The sequence below is a fragment of the Betta splendens genome, chromosome 5 (genome assembly GCF_900634795.4).
Source record: "Betta splendens chromosome 5, fBetSpl5.4, whole genome shotgun sequence".
In the NCBI taxonomy this organism is placed as follows: domain Eukaryota; kingdom Metazoa; phylum Chordata; class Actinopteri; order Anabantiformes; family Osphronemidae; genus Betta; species Betta splendens.
Window position 1 is genome coordinate 1,829,154 of NC_040885.2, and position 19,033 is coordinate 1,848,186.

Consider the following 19,033-nt stretch of genomic DNA (forward strand, 5'->3'; position numbering starts at 1 on the left):
ATTCTGACATTCACCTCAGTAATGAGACCTTAACCATGCGGGAGGGAGACGACAAGGCCGCAGAATACCTAAGAAGTCTAGTTAGTATCAGGAGCGAAGCGCTGGTCCTAATGCAATGGCGTGTTCTAGAGCAAGGTGGACCTCACCGAGAGGAGAAAAACATGAGGCGAGAGATGAAGACGTGGAGTGTTATCACACTGCCCTCTTCCTTCTCCAGCATAAAACATGTTGGCTCCAGCCTCTTCGCTCCGATTGCACAATTGAGGTTCTAATTTGCACAATCACATTGCAATCGTTTGGACTGTCTGCCGCTGATAATCGGCTTAGGCCCAAGTGAAGTAAAAGGACTTTAAGGTGATAGTCCCACGTGTGAAAGGCGCTCTGCGCATATTCAGTGTCCTTGTTATGGTGAGGGGGGGTGACAGGCGGCAGACGCAGCCGCTGCCAGAGCATTTGTCTGAAGGTTTTATTTCCTTGGGAGAGTTTGGTCCAGATCTTGTGTGTCATGAGCGCAGGATGAGTCCTGTTTATGGGATGTTGACAGCTCCTTCCTGTCTCCCAGGCCGTGAGAGCGAACTGCAGGCCGCTCTTTGGATCCCGGCCCCTAAACTCCAGCCCGAGTTTAGCTAAGAGAGCGTTGGGTGGGACGTCTGGGGGGGGGGGGGGGGGGTTGACACCGCGGTGGCAGAGACAGAACCCGAGTTCTGCAGCGCTCCGGTGCCGCGCTGCTCCTCGGGTAAAGTAGGTCAATGTAAACTCCCACTTCCTCTGAGTTTTGTCTCCGAGGGGGAGAGATGATCCTTGTGTGGAGAGGGAGAGGTCTGATCTGCAGGGACACACACGCACGCTGAAATAGAAACGCAGCCGTGGAGGCCGGCCCAGAGTGAGTGGGAGAGAACGAACGGGTGAGAGAGCGAGGAATACACAAACACAGTGGGGTTCAGGAATGTTAAACACATGCTTTATGGCATAAATAGCAGCCACTTTTGGTAAATTACAGTGAGTGCTCTGGCACTGTAAAGCGCACAGCAGGAAAACACTCTCAGGTTTCACATGCAGGCCCTCCGCGCTCCCCGAGGAACACAGAGGGGAGCCTGCTGTGTTTTCATTTCTCTATATAAAGACAGAAATAAGCACGGCGACGTGTGATGCAGCAAGGAGGTGAAATATATCGGTTTACGTTGGCAAACGGAGGCTGTGCAGCTTCTGCGGCAAATGTTGACCCGCGAGAGAGAATGTGCTGAAACACTTCATTCGACATAATGTGTTTAAAAAGCCAATGGGACGAGGGAGACATCACACAAGCAGCAAGCGTTGGGAGTAAAGTTTAAACAACGGACTTGGTTCGATTGTCTTTTCTGAGCAGAGCTGACACCCTCACCCCGGGACATATCAGCTGAGATCATCAAATCGTCCTGAATATGGCCTTTATTCCACAGCATCCTGGGTAGAAGCCGCTGGAACAGACTGGCTGAAACCAGTGGATCTTCAAACGTTGAAGCATCTGTACGAGGGGGATTTGTACGTTTACGAGGTGAATCACTGCGACGTGTTGCCGTGCTCACGGACCTGCTCGCTGTGAGCACATTTCCCTGACTCAGAGGGAAATAAAGGAACTGTGCCGTGGAAGGGCTTAGCTCACTCCACGCCGGCCCGGCTGGGCCTCAGCCCACGCACGCCGACGCACCGATGGACTGACTGGAGCCTTGACTTACAGCAGAGGAGCCATGGGAACCCAGAGCTCCAGTCTGGGCAGAATCTGAGTCACCGTCTACGGAGGAAGAGCGGAGCGCTGCAGCCACACGTCGTAATTATGGGCGTGTCTCACTTCACATCTACCTTTGGATCTTGTCGAGAGCTGTAATAAGCAGATAGTAACGCAAGTCGCGGGCGCAACGTTGACTTTCACTTACGTCGCCTCGCGAGTTGGACGGCAGGTGGAAGCGAGAGGCGAGTGCGTTCAGTTGCTCCCCTCCATCCCACAGTGTGTTCACCTGCCCCTGCACCTGCCGCCGCGAGATGCTGAACTGAAATCTCATGGTTAATGATCAAGCGGAGCTTTTATAACAGGCGCGTTAACCGCTCTCAGCTCCAAGCCGTTTATGGAACTAACGCAACGGACAGAGCGGCTTTTAATAAACATAAATTACTTTATTGAACCAAAAAAACTCATCAGGTACAACGTACAGGAAGTAGAATTGGACACACAAGCATGGTACAAAATCCAAATAACGAGTCATCTGCACATTGCACTCGAAAAACACTGCCACAAAAGTTCATAAAGAGTAAAAAAATGTGTCTTTGTGCTGTCCATTCATAGTTCTGATCACATGTTAGGCAGCCACGTCTTCATGATGTAAACGTTAAAAATCTTTGGTCCCAGCCTTCCTGCATTTTTCTTTCTTTGGTGCTAATTTCTTTCTTCTTAATACTGAAATCAATGGTTTTTATTGAAGCCACAAATACTGAGGTAAAAAAGGCACATTTTGGTTTCAAGAGTAAAAAAAATGACATGGAAATATTCGCATAAGTTACAAAGTATGGCTTTGGCTGGTATCGTTAACACTGCGGTAACCTTGAGCGCACCGTCATCAAAGTCGCAGCAGAACTACAAAGCGGAGCCTCGTCGGCAAACGGCATATGGCTTTTCCTATCTCCGAAAGGCATCGGATTAAAGAGGAGGTTCGGCTGTAGCCAAAATAGAAGCTTAAAACAATCCTCGCGGCCCGAACGAGACTAACCGATGCCATTCTTCAGGGATGACATGCTTCCTCTTTTTTTTTTTCGTCTTGAAGCGAATCAAGGGCAGTGGAAGTCACCTGCTATCAACCAGCGAAGGTCATGGCTGGAGCACCTGTTAGCACCTCGTCTATCTACAACACAGTACCAGGGACAGCTGTGTGTGCACTTGCTTTTATGTGTGTGTGTGTGTGTGTGTGTTCTGAGGCACGCTGAGAGATTTATCCCACCCACGCACCCCTACCTCTCAGCAGCTGTGACTAGGCCGTGATCCTGAGCTGGCCGGCACCAGGACAGAGACAGGAAAGAGCACCTCTTACCCCGATGAGTTCACTACATATTTGGTCTTTGGAACACGGCGACAGAGGGGCTGAGATCAAGTGGGTGTCGGCATTGTTCTGTTCAGAGTTGGTCCAGCCTTTGAGAAATCAGTCTACAAGATAGAAAAAAAAAAATTCTCCTCCGCTCTTCTTCTCATAAAACACAGACGCTAGAAAAACTCGTGAGGACAGATCCGTCATGAAGCTCCTGCCGGGTCTCCCCGTGCTCTCGGTGGCCTCGCAGGTCCCAAGCGGCCCAGCTGGGCCTGCGTGGAGGCGCTGTGAGCGTCCGCTACCCTGAGCTCTCCGTGGGTCCCTCCGTCTCCGCGTCGGGACGTCTCACGCCGTGGGCGAGCAGCAGCCCGACGAGCTGTGCTTCTGCAGCAGCGACATGCGGCTGAAGGTGCGGGAGCACACGCCGCACTGGTACTTCTTGACCTCGGCGTGGGTCTGCAGGTGGGCGCGCAGGTTGGAGCGGTCGGCGAAGGCCCGGTTGCAGTGGGGGCAGGAGAACGGCCGCTCGCCTGCACGGGAGAGGGCAGAAACACAAGACTCGTGACTTCCTTTGGACGCGGCTTCGGCACATGTCCTCGTACCCTCGCAAACACAAGATGCACAAGATAATGAAGGAGCACGTGATGGGCCGGTGGGGTCACGGCTCACTGCATTAGCATGATTCAATCACAGCCAAATGGGATTAGCACACTAACAGGCCGCTGCAGGTACAGGAGCGGCGTGATAGCACAGAACCTTCGGGCATTCTTTAAACTCTTTTGTCCCCATCGCGTCCCTATTCTGTTGGCTTTCCCAGCAGCCCTGATAAGATAATCAGCTGACGACTCATTGTTGCTGGGACATTAAACACAATGAGTGATCAATGAGCGCGGGGTCTACGCCGGGCTTCCCTCTGTGATCGCGTCTCCTCATCAAAAAGTGAGCTCATCGCACTGATTGTTACGGAGATGCGGCGTCACCGGGGGGAAATGACGAGGGCGTGACCCGGTGACGCCGCATCTCCTCTCATCGTCATCACGCGAACATTCGCGACGGGCGCCGGACGGCCTCCTACCTGTGTGCGTGCGGATGTGGCCGCGCAGCAGCCACGGCCTGGAGAAGGCCTTGCCGCAGGTGGTGCACACGCAGGGCAGCGTGTGCGAGCGGATGTGCATCTTCAGGGCCCCCAGGCTGGTGTACTCCTTGGGGCAGTGCTTGCAGAGGAAGGCCGGGCGGGCCGCCGTGACGGGGGCCTCCCGCTCCTCCTCCCCCGGGGGGCCGCCGTGGGCCGCGGCGCCGGTGCACTTCATGCGCTGGCGGGGGGCGTACGTGTGCACGGGCTCGGGGCTGGGGGGGTCCGAGCTGCGGCCCTCGTCCTCCTCGCCGCTGCTGCTGGCGCTGCTGCTCAGGCTGGACGGGGAGCTGAGGTCCAGCGGGCCCGGGGCGGCGGACGGCTCGGTTTGGGACGCGGGCAGGTAGAGGGCGGGCAGCACGCTGAGGTCCCACACCAGGCCGGCGGCGAAGCAGGCGGCAGACGCGCTGTCTCCCGACGGGAGCTCGGCCAGCGGATACCTCTCCGGCGAAGCGTCTGAGAAGGAAGCGAGGGCCCGGTTAGAACAGCGCACAAATACTCGCGCACATCTGTTTCAGGAACAGCAGGGTTGCCATTCGAAGGCCCTTCGCCAGCCACACATGTGCCCTGCACAATTAATTGGGTTGTAAACTCTTGTTTTTCTCTCAATCCACTGAGCATACAGTCATGGGAAGCCTTCATGGGCCGTTTCCTCCCACGTATTCACAAGCGCCTGTAACATGAATGGAGCTCTGTCTGGTTGCAGAAAGGGGGAAAACGCGTCTAACGGGCCCCGACTTGAACAGGGAGTAGCCGTTTTTTTTTTCTTTTTTTGCTAAACCGGCCACAAACAAAGTATTTTCACGAAAGATTGAGTGAAGTAAGTTAGGTTTGCGGTTTTACCCAAGTTTGCGCAGGCATGTGATGCTTTCAAAGTCCCTTCAAGTATGAAAAGAATCTCGACTCACCATTCTGACACTCCAGTTCACTGTAGTTTGGTTTTTGCCTAGCGAAGTACTTTTTGACCAAGAAGGATCGCGGCATTGTCCTCTTCTCTGCGTACAGTCGCTGTGCGTAAAAGGATCCAGTAGATCACCCTCGCAAAGCTTTGCCAAAGAGTACAAGAAAGTCAAGCGCGCACGGGTCCTCGGAACATTTGGAAATAGAAAATCCTCCTGGTCCGGTTACAGCGGACTTCGGCGGACGAGCGTGTGTGTGCGCGCGCGTATGTACGTGTGTGCGCGTGTGCAGCGTTCACGCAGAATGACTAAATGCTGGCCTCTGTTCTGAAATAGTCCGACACAAGCGGCGGAGGGTGTGCTCGTCCCGAGGGCCCCTCCCCGCCCCCCCACCTCCCACACCAGCGCGCAGGAAGGAGCTCGCAGACTTCACGCTCACGCGCGCAGACTTGACAACAAACAAAAACACGGCTCTCGCGCCGCTTGCACGCAGGGCCTGGACTGGAGACGAGAAAAGGTGAAGGAACTGCGGTTGTGTGTTTCAACGCTGCGGAGGCGCACAATTTTAGCGCACAGAGGCACCAGTAATAATAAAGCAACGGAGTCTAGTATTAATTAAGAAATATTTTCTTTATTGATCCCGTTTGGGAAATTGTAACAGAACACTAATAGGCTAAATGCATTAACTCAGAGGTGGTCATCCTCTGTCCAGTGATCCTCCAGAGTCTCATCTTGTTTCAATCTTTCTACACTGTCTAACAAAGCATCCACCACTCCAGAGTCCAGTCCCCAATACCTGCTTAAGTAGCGTCTGGACGGGGCCGAAACAAACCAAATAAATATAAAACACAATCTACACATCAGGGGGATTTGATGGGATCCTGTTTTTTGTGCAGTGTGTAGTTTTTAAACGAACAGATGTTTTGTTGTTAGACTAGATATTCGGATATTCAGTGTGCTTGTGTAGTGTCACCGTATCACCAGACCTGTCACCTGCCTCACTGCACTAAATAAAACCCAACTGTGACACGCCCGCGTTTCGTCCTCGGAGACTCGTGTGGAGTAAAAGCGCCATCTTGCGGAAGAAATGGGCAATGGCGCTTCATATTTGTTTAATCCCTCTATTCGGAGTACTGGTCTGTAAATTACTATATTGCAAAATACCCCTGGAAAAAAACGTTATAGAAGAATCAGAAATATTCAGAAACGTTTTAAATTTATATTAATTACACAAACAACATGTCTGTTTATTAACTTTACTTACACATTTTTATGAAAGCTGACAGTTACTCTGCTGTTTGGTCCTTTACACTAAACATGGACCAAAGTTGTCTGAGAATATCACAAAAAAGAGACCATTGTAGTTTGAGAAAAAAAAACTTGAATTGAATTGCTTTAAAGAACAATATTATATAAGTATCTTATCTTGGTAAATTATTTTTGTTAAATTTGCAAACTGTAGCTGAACCCTTCATGAGGTCCAGTTATATTGCACATGTTCAGTTCGACTTCTCGGTTCTGGATGTATCTAACTTTGGAGGGAGCTTTCACCGGTGTTTTACTTTGTATTTAATTAAGGCAGCATTAGCTACTAAAATTAGTCACGTTAGTTAAATGAGTTTCCAGCTCATGACTGCAGGTTAGCTCAGTAGTGAGATATGTCAGGAATATAGTGGAACCAATTAAACACACTGTGAATGTGTAAGTTTTACTAAACAAAGTTTAGACTCCTTTAAAACGTCTATACATGGGTTTGTTCAAATTTATGAGCTAAAGCAGTAAAAAGCTCTGTCTACCCAGCATGCATTGCGTGAGTCCTGTACCAGGTAGTTTTAGGGAAACATTTTTCATGGAAACTTTATATATGAGTTTAATAATAATTAAAACATTTTTCAATGCATATGAAAGTAACGTGGGCAGAGATCAGTGAATCTGGTTTCTAAAGTGAGCTAAAAGAGAAGTATGAAACCTTATGCTTAGAGAAGATGTTGATTGAATGTCCCAACTGCTTTTCACCTCATCCAGCCATTTGTAGCCACATTTTTAAATCTGTAGGTGTAGCATCACCATGCTGAGGTATCAGGTTATTTATTACTATGCCAAAGCTATAAACCAAGACACCTCCACCTCATATGCATGTACCGTACGTCTCATTAGGAACGTACTCGTTCAGTCGGTGTTTCTCACGTTACAGCTGGCTCGCTTCGGGGCCTTTGATTGGTGGATGAGTCTCGATGGGCGGGGCCAGAGGCGGGTCTGGTTGTGCCTGGGATCGGTTGAATATTTGAAATACAAAAACAGCAGCGTTGTTATTGTCCAGCAGTTACGAGCCTTTTTAAGCTTAGAGAATGTACGATACCTCCGAAAATCTACAAATTGATACTTCACGATAGTCTGTAAATCAAACTGGGGAATACTAAGCGCAGGTAAGGACGATGAAGCTACAGCTACAAAAATAATAACACCATTAGGATGTATATTAGACAAAACACAAACCTCGCTATTATATAGATATTGAAAATAGCGTTTTCGCCTAGTAGCCAGACATTCCGTTCTTCATTTAGGCCACAGCTGATAGAATTGTTGACATGAATTTTTGATTTTGTTTGTGGACGTTTCAACGTTTATTGTCAACACTGTGAATGTGATCTAACATGTATGGATGAAATAAAATGCTTTAAACTCGAGCTCAATTAGTCAGTCAATTTAGATTCAACATAGATTTAATGTTTAACTCGTCAATTCTTAATTTCTTTGTATCTGTGCGAAAAACCAACTCTGCAACAGAGTAACAGCTCTGCACAAAATAAGGGAGGAGTGACGTGCAGCGGGTGCACAGAAAGCACTAAAGGCTCACACTAACAATATGTTTGATCAAAAAGAGCCCCTCCCCCATTTATCTACCAACAGATGGACCCTAACAATGAAATACTGGGGAAGCGGCAAGATTATTCAAAGAGCAGCAGCAGGACATTTCATTGGACGTCCCAGTCAGCTGACTGACTGCTTGAATTTTTAAGCATAATCAGAAAGGTAAACATGGCCATGACCCTCTGTGTATTTGCCTTATTTTGTCTTCAGCAGTTGAAGAATCTTGCAACACCTGAGTTTCCTATTGAATAATAAGGGGAAGGAAAGCATCAGTGAGACAAAGACAATCCAGCCATGTTCAGAACACTCAGCCGCCTGCTGTTTGGGGGAGAGGAGGAGACGCCGGAAGCTGTTGATGTGGTGGAAGAAGGCTGGCTTGTTGTCAGCCATCAAGGTTGGTCATGGAGCTAAGTTAAGCCAGGCCTGTAAGGGCCACAGCCCTACTGGTGTTCCATCACCCTGCCCTACCTACGTCTGCTGGTCTGGATCAGACCTGTTCAGTAGGAAACACTTCTGGGACAGCTGGAGACCAAACAGGGCCGGGGCTCTGAGGGAACAGGGTTGGCCGCCTTTGAAATGGCTGGATTTTCTATGAAGTCTTACAACACTGAGACAGCTTTTGTTGTGAAATATACACTAAGCATCACAGTGACGTCAGATGGTGTTACTAGACTAAAATGCTTGATTTAGTAGTATTACAACTGTTTTGTCTTTATAGAGGCAGGTACCACTGAGAATCAGGACTTACCGCCCGACAGCCAGCAAGCAGACTCTGCCCCTCATGGAGACACAGTTGCAAACATAGAAACAAGGTGAGGCAGCAAGAAACCGTTTGGATTAAAATAAGGAGACAATTTCAAATTCCATCTCCAGATCCAGTATCTACATCTTACCCTTAATTTTAGGAAGCTTGATTTCAAACTTGTGTTTCTCTCCAGTGTGTCAGATCCAGAGGCCACGGTTCAAACCAGCCCCGCCTCCGCTTCCTTCTCCCAGCCTAAAGCGCTGACCGAAGCGATGCAGTCAGCCTGCATCCAGAAAGCCAAAGCATTGGCCGACCGGCACCACGTGTCCCGCAACGCCATTCAGCGACTGAACCGCGTCCGTCAGGGAGTCCAGCATCCCTCCTTCCACCTCCAGCAGCCAGGACATCGCAACCTCAGCCACTGAGGCACTCGAACACAACACGCGTCAGAGCAAAGCATTGTTAGAACTGTCTTCACACGTGTCCAGTCAGCAAGATTGAAGCTATGCATCTAATTTTGATGGAACCCTGTACAAAACTTGAACAGCTAAAAGGCAGCAACATTACAACGTGTACTGTATAATCTTCTATACTGTATTTACCTCATGAAATGCGAAACGTGAATATTTTTTTTTAAAGTGCAAGCATTTGATCAGTGCAAACCTGTCCTCTCCATTTTAGAATGAAGTCATTTGTGTGTCAAAATGTTTTAACCTGTATGGACTTGCTCAAGAAACATTTTTATAAAACAATAAAAAATAATGACGTTGCAGCTGCTTTCATACTAAAACGTCAAACTGACATTGAACTGCTCGTGGTGTGTTTGAGCGTTGAGCTCTCATTGGTTAGGCTTTAATTGACCGGCTGTGTCTAATTTCATATTAACATGAGTGAAGCCTGAGGTTTGTGGACTACAGCGACTACTGCTGTTTGGGAATTATGGTGTCCCTGTAGTTGAACATGTCTCCAGAAACTAAACTGAGCAGTCAGTCAACCCGTAGTTATGAATCTTTTTCTGCCTCGTCTCTGCTGACTGGCGGCTCGTCGTCAGGTCCAATTATCTCTGACTTCAATGAAAACTATGGTAAGAAAACGTCATGTAGGTTCCATGAAGGGATGGCTATTCACGTTGCTCCCATTGACCAGATCCCACTGTGTTGTTTCCTGTTCAGCTGTTGCAGATCTCAACGGTTACTCCAAAGACGTCCCATCCGAACAACTGGGCTCCACTGGACCCAGTGTGACCGACAAGGACGGCGCCAGTCAGAACAGGCTCATCTCTGTGTATTCTGCCGCCATCATTTTTGCCTTTGCAGTGACCATTGCTTTGATCCTCCACATTTACCTGGGGGCAAGCATGGTACGTCGTGCCGTTTACCATAAGCCAAGCGGTGCTGCATTAATCCCTCATCACGGCTGTTGTTCAGGTTCCTGATGATGGCGTGCTGGTGTCGGACCACGAGCGCTGCACCGGACTCGGCCGCGGAGTCCTTCGCGACGGTGGGTCGAGTGTGGACGCGGCCGTCGCTGCTGTCCTGTGCCTGGGTGTTGTCCACCCTCACGCCTCAGGGGTCGGTGGGTATGTAGCTGAGCTGCCGGTTCAGATATTTCCTGGAATACAAGTGCCAAATGTGTGGTTCTTGTCTCTTTAGCGGTGGGGTGATGATGGTTCACGACATCCGTAGGAATCAAACCAAGGTGCTGAACTTCCTGGGAACCGCACCTAAAGCGCTTACTGAGGAGATGCTGCACGGCGTTTCAGAGCTGAAGGTGCCAAGACTGAAAGAGGGGCAGAATGAAATGTTTTAATTCCTTTATTGTTCAGTGTGTAATCAACAGCCGTCTGTGTTCAGGAAGGCTTGCAGGTAGGAGTGCCCGCTATGCTCAGAGGCCTGCACCGCGCTCACCGCCTCTACGGAAGGTGAACGACCCGATGCACGAGCTTCTCTCTGGTGTTTAGCGCCTCGTTTCATCTTTTTATTTAATTGTGTCTCGCCACCAAATCGCCGCAGGCTGAAGTGGGAGGATGTGGTCGCCAGAGCGGCTGCTGTGGCCCGAGAAGGCTTCAGTGTCTCCTCCAGTCTAGGCAAGCCAACGCGTCAGACCGCCCCTGCTTCACATTTTACAGCCGTTGACTCACTCGCTGGGATGTGAGTCATTTGTTTTGTCCCACAGCTGAGGCCATATCAAAGGTGAAAGGTCAGAGGCTGTCGCCACATTTCAGGGACCTGTTCCTCCCGGGCGGCCGAGCGCTGCGCTCTGGTTCGCTTCACCGAATGCCAGCGCTGGCCGGAGTCCTGGAGGCTGGAGTGTCAGGCTTCTACAATGGCAACGTGTCACAAGAGATAGTGGACGAGGTAAATCATGTCCAGATAGTGACCCTCCTGGGTTTGAACAAGCCTGACAGATGCTCTCGTACAAAGGTGCAATCAAACGGAGGGGTCCTGACGAGAGAGGACCTCAGTGACTACACTGTAGAAGTAGATCAACCGCTTGAAGGCCTTTTTAACGGTGAGGCCTAAATAGGTTCAGCCACAGATCTAGTGACTATCATTTATATGTTCACTCCTGTCTTTAGATTTTATAATTCAGGTTCCTCCTTCATCCACTGGTGCGGCGCTGATATCGGCCATTAGCCTTTTACATCTCATCGGGAACAATACCACAACCAATATAACGCACCAGTGGATTCTTGAGGTGCTGGAATGTAAAGCTTGTTTAAAATAGCGCTTGCAAAAATAGCACATTGAGTTGTTTCTCTCTGCATAGGCCACCGGAGCAGCTTTGGCTGAGAGCAATGGTTTGGAGGAGCCTAAGTATAACTCTTCAGTGACTAAGCAGCTCTCTGACATTCTGAGGTAAACAAAACGCAGAAATCGCACTGGTGAGTCCAGAGCAATGATTTCTGACACGTTTACTTCAGTTGCAGCTTTTAAATTCTGCTGCTGTTCCTTCAATTCGCTACATCTGGCATTTTTATTAACCCAATCGTGATGTAATTTTGGGATTTGCTCATGTCAAAGTAAGAGTCCCGCTGCCGCTCCACCCACGCGCCACTCCTCCCCTGTCAACCGTTCCCAGTCAGTCTTACTGGGTGGACAAGTCATCGTCATGGGACCAGATGACCTAATGGTGTCTGTGGCGAGGTGATTGTGTTAATAATCCCATAAGGAGGAGGTGTGTGTGACACGCCACGCGGAGGAAGCAGACACTTGTTATCTTATCTCCTGTCTTTACGATCTTGCAGTTCATTGAGCGGGCCGTTTGGGAGCAGACTCGTAACTCGCTCCGGCGTTCTTCTCAACAGCCTCATCCTCGACTTCTCCTGGCCAAACAGAGCCTCGGGGCTACGAATCAATCAGGTGCATTACACAACATGTCGCCAAATTAAATGGTTGCGTTGCAGTGTTGACTTGTCTCTTGTGCCTTCAGAGTCACAGAATAGAGTCAGGAAAGGGGCCGCTGAGCCCTCTTATGCCCACCATTGTGCTGCCAGCCTGGAATAAATGCGGGCTCTACATGGCACTGAGCAGTTCAGGCAGAGCAGGGAGTTTCACTGTGATCACTCAGGTTTGATCGTTTCTCATTCAGGAGCTTGGACTCTAATGTTTTGGAAGATGTTTTAAATCTACCTAAGTCTCATTTCCTTCTTTTTAGCTGTTGATCGATGCACAAAACGAGACCAATTGTGTGTTTTCTGGGACACGACTCCACCCTCAGGCAGACGCGTGTCTTGTTGTCCGTGAGTATGCATCACATGCTGTTGCTGCCCTGATTGCAAAAGATTACTACGTTGCTTCATATTGGTGAGAGCCTGTTTCTTTTCTCGCCCTCCTCCTTGAAGAGAGCGCGCAGGATTTGCATGAAAAAACACAAACAAGTGAAAAATCTGACGTCCGCGGGATCCTGAGGAACAAGGATTTCATAAAGCCACTGGACATACCTGTTATCCGATGATCCTTTCTAGCTCTACTCAAGTTCAATATCGGACACGTGTTGTTGCGGTGACCCACCAACAGGGGGCAGGCCTTCTACATGTATTTCCTAACCCAGAAGGCAAAATGGTCTGTTTGTGTATAGGAATATACTCAACTTGTGTGCACATGAGGTTAATGTATTGGATGGTAAGGTTTGCTGGCTTCAAAAATAAACCTGGCCACTCAGCATATTCACGCGGAGGAATGAGCTCTGTTACATAATGCTGATGTGCAGACATGCATGTCTACTGTGGCTCTGGCTTCCTTTTGATTCCTGTCTGTGCCGTCTAGTCCTGACTTGAGCAGGTGTTCTGTACATATGACGCGTTCAGTCCGTCACTGAAGGCACCGCTTGTTTACTGTTAAACATTTTGCCCAATATCTGCCGACAGCGCTTCTTTGTATTTATCACGGGATTATTACTCATCGCGAGCTGCAATGAAGACGGAAAGTAAAGCTTCGTCGGGCAGAAAGTTCTGATTTTTATGCTCCGAGAAATCAATCGGAACCGGAGTTTTCAGACGTGTATTAATGTCAAATTAAGGTTGGAAAATATAACAAGGAAGAAAACTAGACAAAGTCACAGGGTGGCTTTTAAAACGTACTTTGCACATTGGGTGGAAAATGCTGAAAACCCATATAAATCAGTGTTACAGGCTTTAAAACGAAGGCTTTTGTAGTCAGTATTTCCGTGAATGCACCCACGTCGAGACCGGTCACGACCCAAACACGCTTTGGGCTCGTTGAGGCATTTTGCTCCAGCTGACGCTGAAGCGGCGACGCGTCGTTTTCTCGCCTCCCCTTCGTCCTTATCAAACGTACAGTCACGGATTATTACGGAAATGTCGTCGAGAGGGCGGAGAGTGTGTGCGCTGGAAAGTGGGAGTCGTCGGCCACATGCAGGTTCCTATTTAAACGCGTTTATGTCACTTTTACAGGCGAGTTGACGAGAGCAGAGATTTGTTTAGGAGTTTATGAAGTATAACGAGCAAATATGTCGCGATAGCGGAGTGACTGCATTTAACAGAGGCCGTGAGTAATGAAGTGTTTTTCACGTTTTTAAATCACAAAACTTTCTTTTTAATAATTCAATAACAGTTGTTGCTGGAGCTACAGCGCGTCTCAGTGTGTTTACGGTGTGTCGATGTATGTGTTCTGCATTCGCTTCCACTGATTCGTGGGACATGGAAGGATTCAATGGAGGCCAAAGCTGTGGAGGGAGACGCGTTCTTCATCGTCACTCGCGGGAGGTCGAGGAAAGGCTTCTGCCGAGGATGCGTCGGCCGCGTGGAGGGCGAGACGCCGAGCGGGGAGCTGCTGGGGCTGGTGTACAACGGCGGCCGGCCGAAGAGCAGGGGCATCGTGCGCACGGAGAACACGTGCCCTCTGACCCGGCACCAGGCGCAGCTGCTGCTCTTCGTGACAACCCCCAGCAAACGCCTGGAGCTGCTGTGCAACGCCCCGCTGTTCAAGGCCATCTGCGACCTGTCCCAGGACGACGTGGTGGTGGTGAAGCACAAGAAGGGGCCGCAGCCCGGGAGGGTCAAGAACCTGATGCAGATCGGGAGGAAGGAGAGCGACGACGAGCTGCACATGCTGGGCTTTGAGGTGGAGTTTGTGGTAGGTGAAGCTGTGGGTTGGGCTTTTCTACTTTGACCCTCAAGGTGCGTTAAAGTCAAATTTGAAACATGCAAACTGGTATAAAGTCTAACAAAGAGGTCTTTTGTGATTTGTCATGTGCATCCGTTTCCTTGTTTTGAACTACTTTTTCTTCCTCGTAGGACAGCGATCACACACTGTCATCCAAGAAACCTGTTCCTCTGCCCATGTTCAATGCCGCAGACATCATCCGCGTGGTCCCGTCCGCCTCGGTTCCCTTGGGCCTGCACTGGAAAAACGGACAGTACGGGGGTAAGTGAAGTGGTCATATTCCAGCGTACACGTTTCTTCCGGAGTCCATATCTGGTATTTTTAAAGTTTTCTTTGAATACGGATATAAAAAATCAGCACATCCTCAAGAGGATGAAACCTAGTTAGAGTCTTGACCTGTGACTGCAGAGGAATTGCAACTCGACAGACGGGTTCTGTCTCTTTGGAAGGCAGAACAAAAGACTCATCTCGCGTCTGACATTTTGGGACTTCTTAACATACTTTCTGTTTAGGCCTGTTAATTAGCAGTTCGAGTGAAATCTGTCGATTTTATGAAACAACGTCATGTGACCTCTTTAATCTCCACCCTCCGTGCAGCTCTGAACAAAAAAGCGGTGACGCGCATCAGCTCCATGCCCAGCGCTGGACCTACGGGGAACCCGCGACATGTGAAGGACGGCAAAGAGCCCAGGAGAGCGCGCGGCCCCGCCGCGGCGGCGCTGGAGGTGGGCTCCATGGTGGAGGTGGTGTCCAGCTCGGGGGTGACCGTGTACGGTGTGGTCCGTTGGTTGGGGGTCCCTCTACGAAAGACTGAAGAATGGGCTGGGATCGAGTTGGTGAGCGTGGAGTATTCAGCGTTTGGAACTCGGGTGTCTTAAAACCCTTTAATCACTTCTTTCATCTCATCAGGACTACGAAGTGACTGGCTGTTCTGACGGGAAGTACGGAAACCAGAGATACTTCACGTGCAAAGCGAACACGGCTTTGTTCGTTCCCGTCACCAAATGCAGCCCTGATAGTAGGTTTGCCTGCTCCTCCATGGGACCGGAGACTCGCAGGTCCACCGACACGCCTCCCGGTTAGTCCGAGGCCTCTTCTTATACCAATAATATCATACATCCTATTACTGGTATTTCTTTTTAATATAACATGCTCCGATTAGACCCACCACTCACTGATTGATAGGTGATATACAGTATTACCTATCTGACAGCTAAAAAAAATTTGAAATTAGAGCCTTGAAAAAAGTAGAGTTCACTGCAGAGTCATCTCGCATACCTTTAGTTTAATCAGTGAAAACTATGTGACAGTCATGTGAACTTCCTGCTCTCGAGCAAGCAGATTAGATCTGTCGACCGGTGTGAAATGTCCAGTTGGATAACGTGTGTGTGTGTGTGTGTGTGTGTGTGTATGCGTGTGTGTCACTATCTGTGAAACCGCATGTTTGTTCCCTGTCTTCAGTCCCTTCGTTTGATGACTCGGCAGAATATGCTCCACCCATCCCTGAGTCAGAGGCCTTGTCTCTGCTAGTGGGAAGAATGAAGGGGATTCAGGGTCACGTAAACTCCTGCTACCTCGATGCCACGCTGTTTAGGTAAAACCAGGTCACCCTCATTCCTGACTGCGAAGCTACTGACGCCCTGGCTGGATTCAGGCGAGAGTTGATTAAACAGCGTGGAATTCTCATTTCAGTTTATTCAGCTCGTCGGTGACCCTGGATAACATCTGGCAGAGACCTGCTGAAGCGGAGCAGCCCATAACCTGCAGTCTGAGGAGCATAGTCAGCTGTTTACGCAGGTATCGACGCTGTCTGCACCACGGCCTGCTCTGCTCATGTCTTGCGTTATCATCCGCTTTTCAAAACAAGAGCACTCCGACATTTTACATAATCTCAACTGTTTAACACCGTAATAATACTACCACGCCGTGTTAACACTGGCATGTGGAAGTAGATGTAGTTTTAGAGCTTGATTACATAAAAGGGTGTGTCATTGTCATTACTCTGCCTCTGTGCGAGTGCTTGTGTTTGGTCACTGATAAGCACCATGTTTTTATTGCAGGCAAGGGTTTGTGCCTGCTGAAAGCGTGACGAGTTTCCGTAAAGAGCTCGGCTGCAACACTTTTCAAACGGACGAAAAAGGTTTGCAGACCCATCTTGGATCATATGTTAAAACCTCATTTTAATAATTAATTATCATCATTATTAATAGTTTTTTTAACTGCATCTAGATCCAGAAGAGTTCATCACTGTCCTCTTTCAGAAGGTGCTTTGCATAGAGCCCCTGCTCAAGCTCAGGTACAGTCCTGAGTTGTCTACTAATAGATATCTTGTCCTCTTCGTGTGTTAAGTGGAGTTAGGAACTTCTGTTCCCTTTCAGATCACGAGGGGAAACCTCCCAGGGTTCCTACACCTTCCAAATTATTGTAGAGAAGGAGCAGATGGGACAGGTGCCCACCGTCCAACAGCTGCTGGACACATCCTGCTTGTCCAGTGACCTCAAGTTTGAAGAGGTACAGTAGGTGCTGTTTTTACAAAGAGGAGAAAGACACGGTGGAACTTTGCAATTGGATTATGTCATGCTTTTATTGCCTCAGGTGCCGTCCTGTCTGATGGTTCAGATGCCGAGGTTTGGAAACAAGTATAAGATGTTTAATCACATCATACCTTCCACTGAGTTGGACATCACAGACCTCTTGCACAACTGTAAGGAACAGATGCTTATTCTAATCCTAAACCACATGGATGAAAAGAACCCTTTTTTTTTTTTTTTTTTTTTTTTTTTTTTAATGAAGTGCTTGAACATGCTGAAGTGTGATTATGTTTTGCCAACAGCCCCAAGAGAATGCTTTGTCTGTGGGTGTCTGGCACAGTATGAGTGTTTTCACTGTCTACCGGATCGCAAACTACAGCCAGGACGGATCAAACAGTACTGCTCTGTCTGCAACACACAGGTAGGACGTTCTACCTGCCTTCTCTTCCCATCGCTCCATAGGTCATCGTGTAAATTCTTCTACTGTTTTTATTTATTTTTCAGGTGCATAGTCATCCATCGCGGCAGGGTCACTCCCCCAAAGCACTCGAGGTTCCTGCTGATGTGCCCTGCGACACTCCTGTGCCCAGGCACGTGATGCAGCTCTTTGCTGTGCTCTGCATTCAAACCAGTCATTATGTCGCCTATGTCAAATATGGCCCAGACCCGAACTCCTGGCTCTTCTTTGACAGCATGGCAGACAGATGTGGTAAGATGGATTTAGGGTTTATGGTTTTACCTACTTATTTACTGGACAATGGGTTATTTCTGACTTGGAATTTACTGACGTTTGCTCCTTTTTTTTATGAACTGATTTCCTATGACCACATTATTTTAGGCTAATACAGTCTCCACAGCACGAGATAAGAAAGCGCTCTGACGCTCGTGACTTTATCTCTTCTTGAGCTGACGTCAAATCTTAAGGCCTCTCTTTCTTTCAGGTGATGATCAGAGCGGATACAACATTCCCGAGGTCCAGGCTTGTTCGGAGATCGGCATCTTCCTGGCTCAGCCAGAGGAGGAGCTTGCTAGGGCCAGCCCTTCTCAGGCGCCTGAACTGGTGCGGCGGCTGCTGTGTGACTCCTACATGTTTTTATACCAAAACCCAGCCACACCAAGTTCAAAGCCAAGCCATGAGGAGTAAATGCATTAAAGGACAAGGACACAGCGTTCTCACAACAGTGCCTCCATAACCTTGCATCAGTGCTTAATCAGCAAGAGTCTGTGATGGTTCTTGCAAATACACAGTGGAAACACATGCTTTTAACATCCCCGAACAAAGCACTGTTATGAAAAACAACATTATAGTGCAAAATTTGTACATTTACATTGATGTGAACCTGTAGAGGGATTAAGCAATGAAAATATAAATATACTCCAGATTAGTCTTTTTGATCTACTTAATGTCTTTGTTTTTACAGTGATTATTTATACAGTTTGTGAATACCAACTTTGTAACTTTATTTGTTTAACAGGTTATTTTGTTACTGTATACAAGTAGATTTACTCATTTAGTTGCATTTGTTGTAAATTTGTCAGCTACATTAAAGTTTGTAATGTTTTTAAATGACCAGCTTTCAATATCTGAACTACGACTTCCTTAATCTTGACAGTGAATGCAACTTTGAGGTTTTGAGCTTCCTTTAAAGTAATGTTATTCCCTCTTGTGTTTGTCTTGAATGCTGAGTTCATGTTTAAAATTCCTTTGAGGAATCCGTTTCCAACTCAGGCAAAAATCTTTCCTCCAGTGAATATTACACAATTAAGGTGTGGAAGGAACATTGCAAGTTATGTGCAAATCAACTAACAGTTATGACAGAATGAATATTTACTTAATAATGAAGATTATCTTTATTACTATGCGAATTAAATTATTGTTTGGGGACATATTTGACTTTCACCTTACTTATTACTTCACTTTCATGCCTCGCTGCTTTAGTTTGTGACATTTCTGAAATCACTACATGTGCAACACTATTCGAGGAGAACAACAGCAACATGAATCATAATCACATAATATAAAGTTAAAGTCAAAGGCAGCTGCCTGGATGATGTTGTAGGCTGCTGTAGAGGTCATCCTCATATTCAAGTTAGTTTTGTCTGACTGAATATGTAATGTATACAAAAAGTAATAACATTCCTATATTTGTTATATATATTTATGTTTTAATGTGT

The 19,033-nt window shown here is 48.0% G+C and overlaps 4 protein-coding genes across 7 annotated transcripts; 3 read left to right on the plus strand and 1 right to left on the minus strand.

The window, feature by feature from the left end:
• Nucleotides 1-2,130: 2,130 nt before the first annotated feature.
• Nucleotides 2,131-5,431, minus strand: snai1a (snail family zinc finger 1a). Its single transcript, XM_029152054.3, has 3 exons — nucleotides 5,094-5,431; nucleotides 4,129-4,641; nucleotides 2,131-3,583 (listed from the first exon to the last, which is right to left on the minus strand). The coding sequence occupies exons 1-3, from the start codon at nucleotides 5,167-5,169 to the stop codon at nucleotides 3,399-3,401; spliced, it is 774 nt and encodes a 257-aa protein (XP_029007887.1). The 5' UTR covers nucleotides 5,170-5,431; the 3' UTR covers nucleotides 2,131-3,398.
• A 1,899-nt stretch (nucleotides 5,432-7,330) lies between these two features.
• Nucleotides 7,331-9,508, plus strand: tp53inp2 (tumor protein p53 inducible nuclear protein 2). 3 transcript variants are annotated; one of them, XM_055509124.1, is made up of 5 exons: nucleotides 7,331-7,510; nucleotides 7,995-8,117; nucleotides 8,212-8,349; nucleotides 8,674-8,767; nucleotides 8,894-9,508. In XM_055509124.1, the coding sequence occupies exons 3-5, from the start codon at nucleotides 8,250-8,252 to the stop codon at nucleotides 9,123-9,125; spliced, it is 426 nt and encodes a 141-aa protein (XP_055365099.1). In that variant the 5' UTR covers nucleotides 7,331-7,510; nucleotides 7,995-8,117; nucleotides 8,212-8,249; the 3' UTR covers nucleotides 9,126-9,508. The 3 variants fall into 3 exon arrangements, with proteins under 3 accessions (XP_055365099.1, XP_040926886.1, XP_040926885.1); XM_041070952.2 differs by lacking the exon at nucleotides 7,995-8,117 and having other exon boundaries at nucleotides 7,332-7,510; nucleotides 8,169-8,349; XM_041070951.2 differs by lacking the exon at nucleotides 7,995-8,117 and having other exon boundaries at nucleotides 7,334-7,510; nucleotides 8,166-8,349.
• Nucleotides 9,509-9,563: 55 nt separating this feature from the next.
• Nucleotides 9,564-12,921, plus strand: LOC114856100 (glutathione hydrolase 7-like). The gene is made up of 15 exons (XM_029151778.3): nucleotides 9,564-9,784; nucleotides 9,873-10,060; nucleotides 10,128-10,279; nucleotides 10,353-10,470; nucleotides 10,554-10,621; nucleotides 10,713-10,786; nucleotides 10,876-11,057; nucleotides 11,124-11,211; nucleotides 11,279-11,397; nucleotides 11,470-11,558; nucleotides 11,724-11,846; nucleotides 11,948-12,062; nucleotides 12,133-12,270; nucleotides 12,358-12,442; nucleotides 12,545-12,921. Exons 1-15 carry the CDS (start codon nucleotides 9,661-9,663, stop codon nucleotides 12,655-12,657), a joined length of 1,776 nt encoding a protein of 591 aa, XP_029007611.1. The 5' UTR covers nucleotides 9,564-9,660; the 3' UTR covers nucleotides 12,658-12,921.
• Nucleotides 12,922-13,419: 498 nt separating this feature from the next.
• Nucleotides 13,420-18,745, plus strand: cyldb (cylindromatosis (turban tumor syndrome), b). 2 transcript variants are annotated; one of them, XM_029151776.3, is made up of 14 exons: nucleotides 13,420-13,580; nucleotides 13,869-14,297; nucleotides 14,459-14,588; nucleotides 14,925-15,163; nucleotides 15,237-15,405; nucleotides 15,789-15,921; nucleotides 16,020-16,124; nucleotides 16,388-16,467; nucleotides 16,557-16,623; nucleotides 16,706-16,838; nucleotides 16,923-17,031; nucleotides 17,161-17,279; nucleotides 17,363-17,567; nucleotides 17,800-18,745. In XM_029151776.3, exons 1-14 carry the CDS (start codon nucleotides 13,575-13,577, stop codon nucleotides 18,000-18,002), a joined length of 2,127 nt encoding a protein of 708 aa, XP_029007609.1. In that variant the 5' UTR covers nucleotides 13,420-13,574; the 3' UTR covers nucleotides 18,003-18,745. The 2 variants fall into 2 exon arrangements, with proteins under 2 accessions (XP_029007609.1, XP_029007610.1); XM_029151777.2 differs by having other exon boundaries at nucleotides 13,570-13,709.
• The last annotated feature ends 288 nt before the right edge of the window (nucleotides 18,746-19,033 follow it).

Coding starts and splice junctions, on each gene's coding strand:
- snai1a (XM_029152054.3), bottom strand. CDS start 5,169: ATGCCGCGATCCTTCTTGGTCAAAAAGTACTTCGCTAGGCAAAAACCA. Junction 4,642..5,093: donor TGAACTGGAGTGTCAGAATG/GTGAGTCGAGAT, acceptor CTTCCTTCTCAG/ACGCTTCGCCGGAGAGGTAT. Junction 3,584..4,128: donor CCACATCCGCACGCACACAG/GTAGGAGGCCGT, acceptor TCTCCCGTGCAG/GCGAGCGGCCGTTCTCCTGC.
- tp53inp2 (XM_055509124.1), top strand. CDS start 8,250: ATGTTCAGAACACTCAGCCGCCTGCTGTTTGGGGGAGAGGAGGAGACG. Junction 8,350..8,673: donor GCTTGTTGTCAGCCATCAAG/GTTGGTCATGGA, acceptor TTGTCTTTATAG/AGGCAGGTACCACTGAGAAT. Junction 8,768..8,893: donor GTTGCAAACATAGAAACAAG/GTGAGGCAGCAA, acceptor GTTTCTCTCCAG/TGTGTCAGATCCAGAGGCCA.
- LOC114856100 (XM_029151778.3), top strand. CDS start 9,661: ATGTCTCCAGAAACTAAACTGAGCAGTCAGTCAACCCGTAGTTATGAA. Junction 10,061..10,127: donor TTTACCTGGGGGCAAGCATG/GTACGTCGTGCC, acceptor GCTGTTGTTCAG/GTTCCTGATGATGGCGTGCT. Junction 11,559..11,723: donor CAGCTCTCTGACATTCTGAG/GTAAACAAAACG, acceptor CTCATGTCAAAG/TAAGAGTCCCGCTGCCGCTC.
- cyldb (XM_029151776.3), top strand. Junction 14,589..14,924: donor GAAAAACGGACAGTACGGGG/GTAAGTGAAGTG, acceptor CCCTCCGTGCAG/CTCTGAACAAAAAAGCGGTG. Junction 15,406..15,788: donor GTCCACCGACACGCCTCCCG/GTTAGTCCGAGG, acceptor CCCTGTCTTCAG/TCCCTTCGTTTGATGACTCG.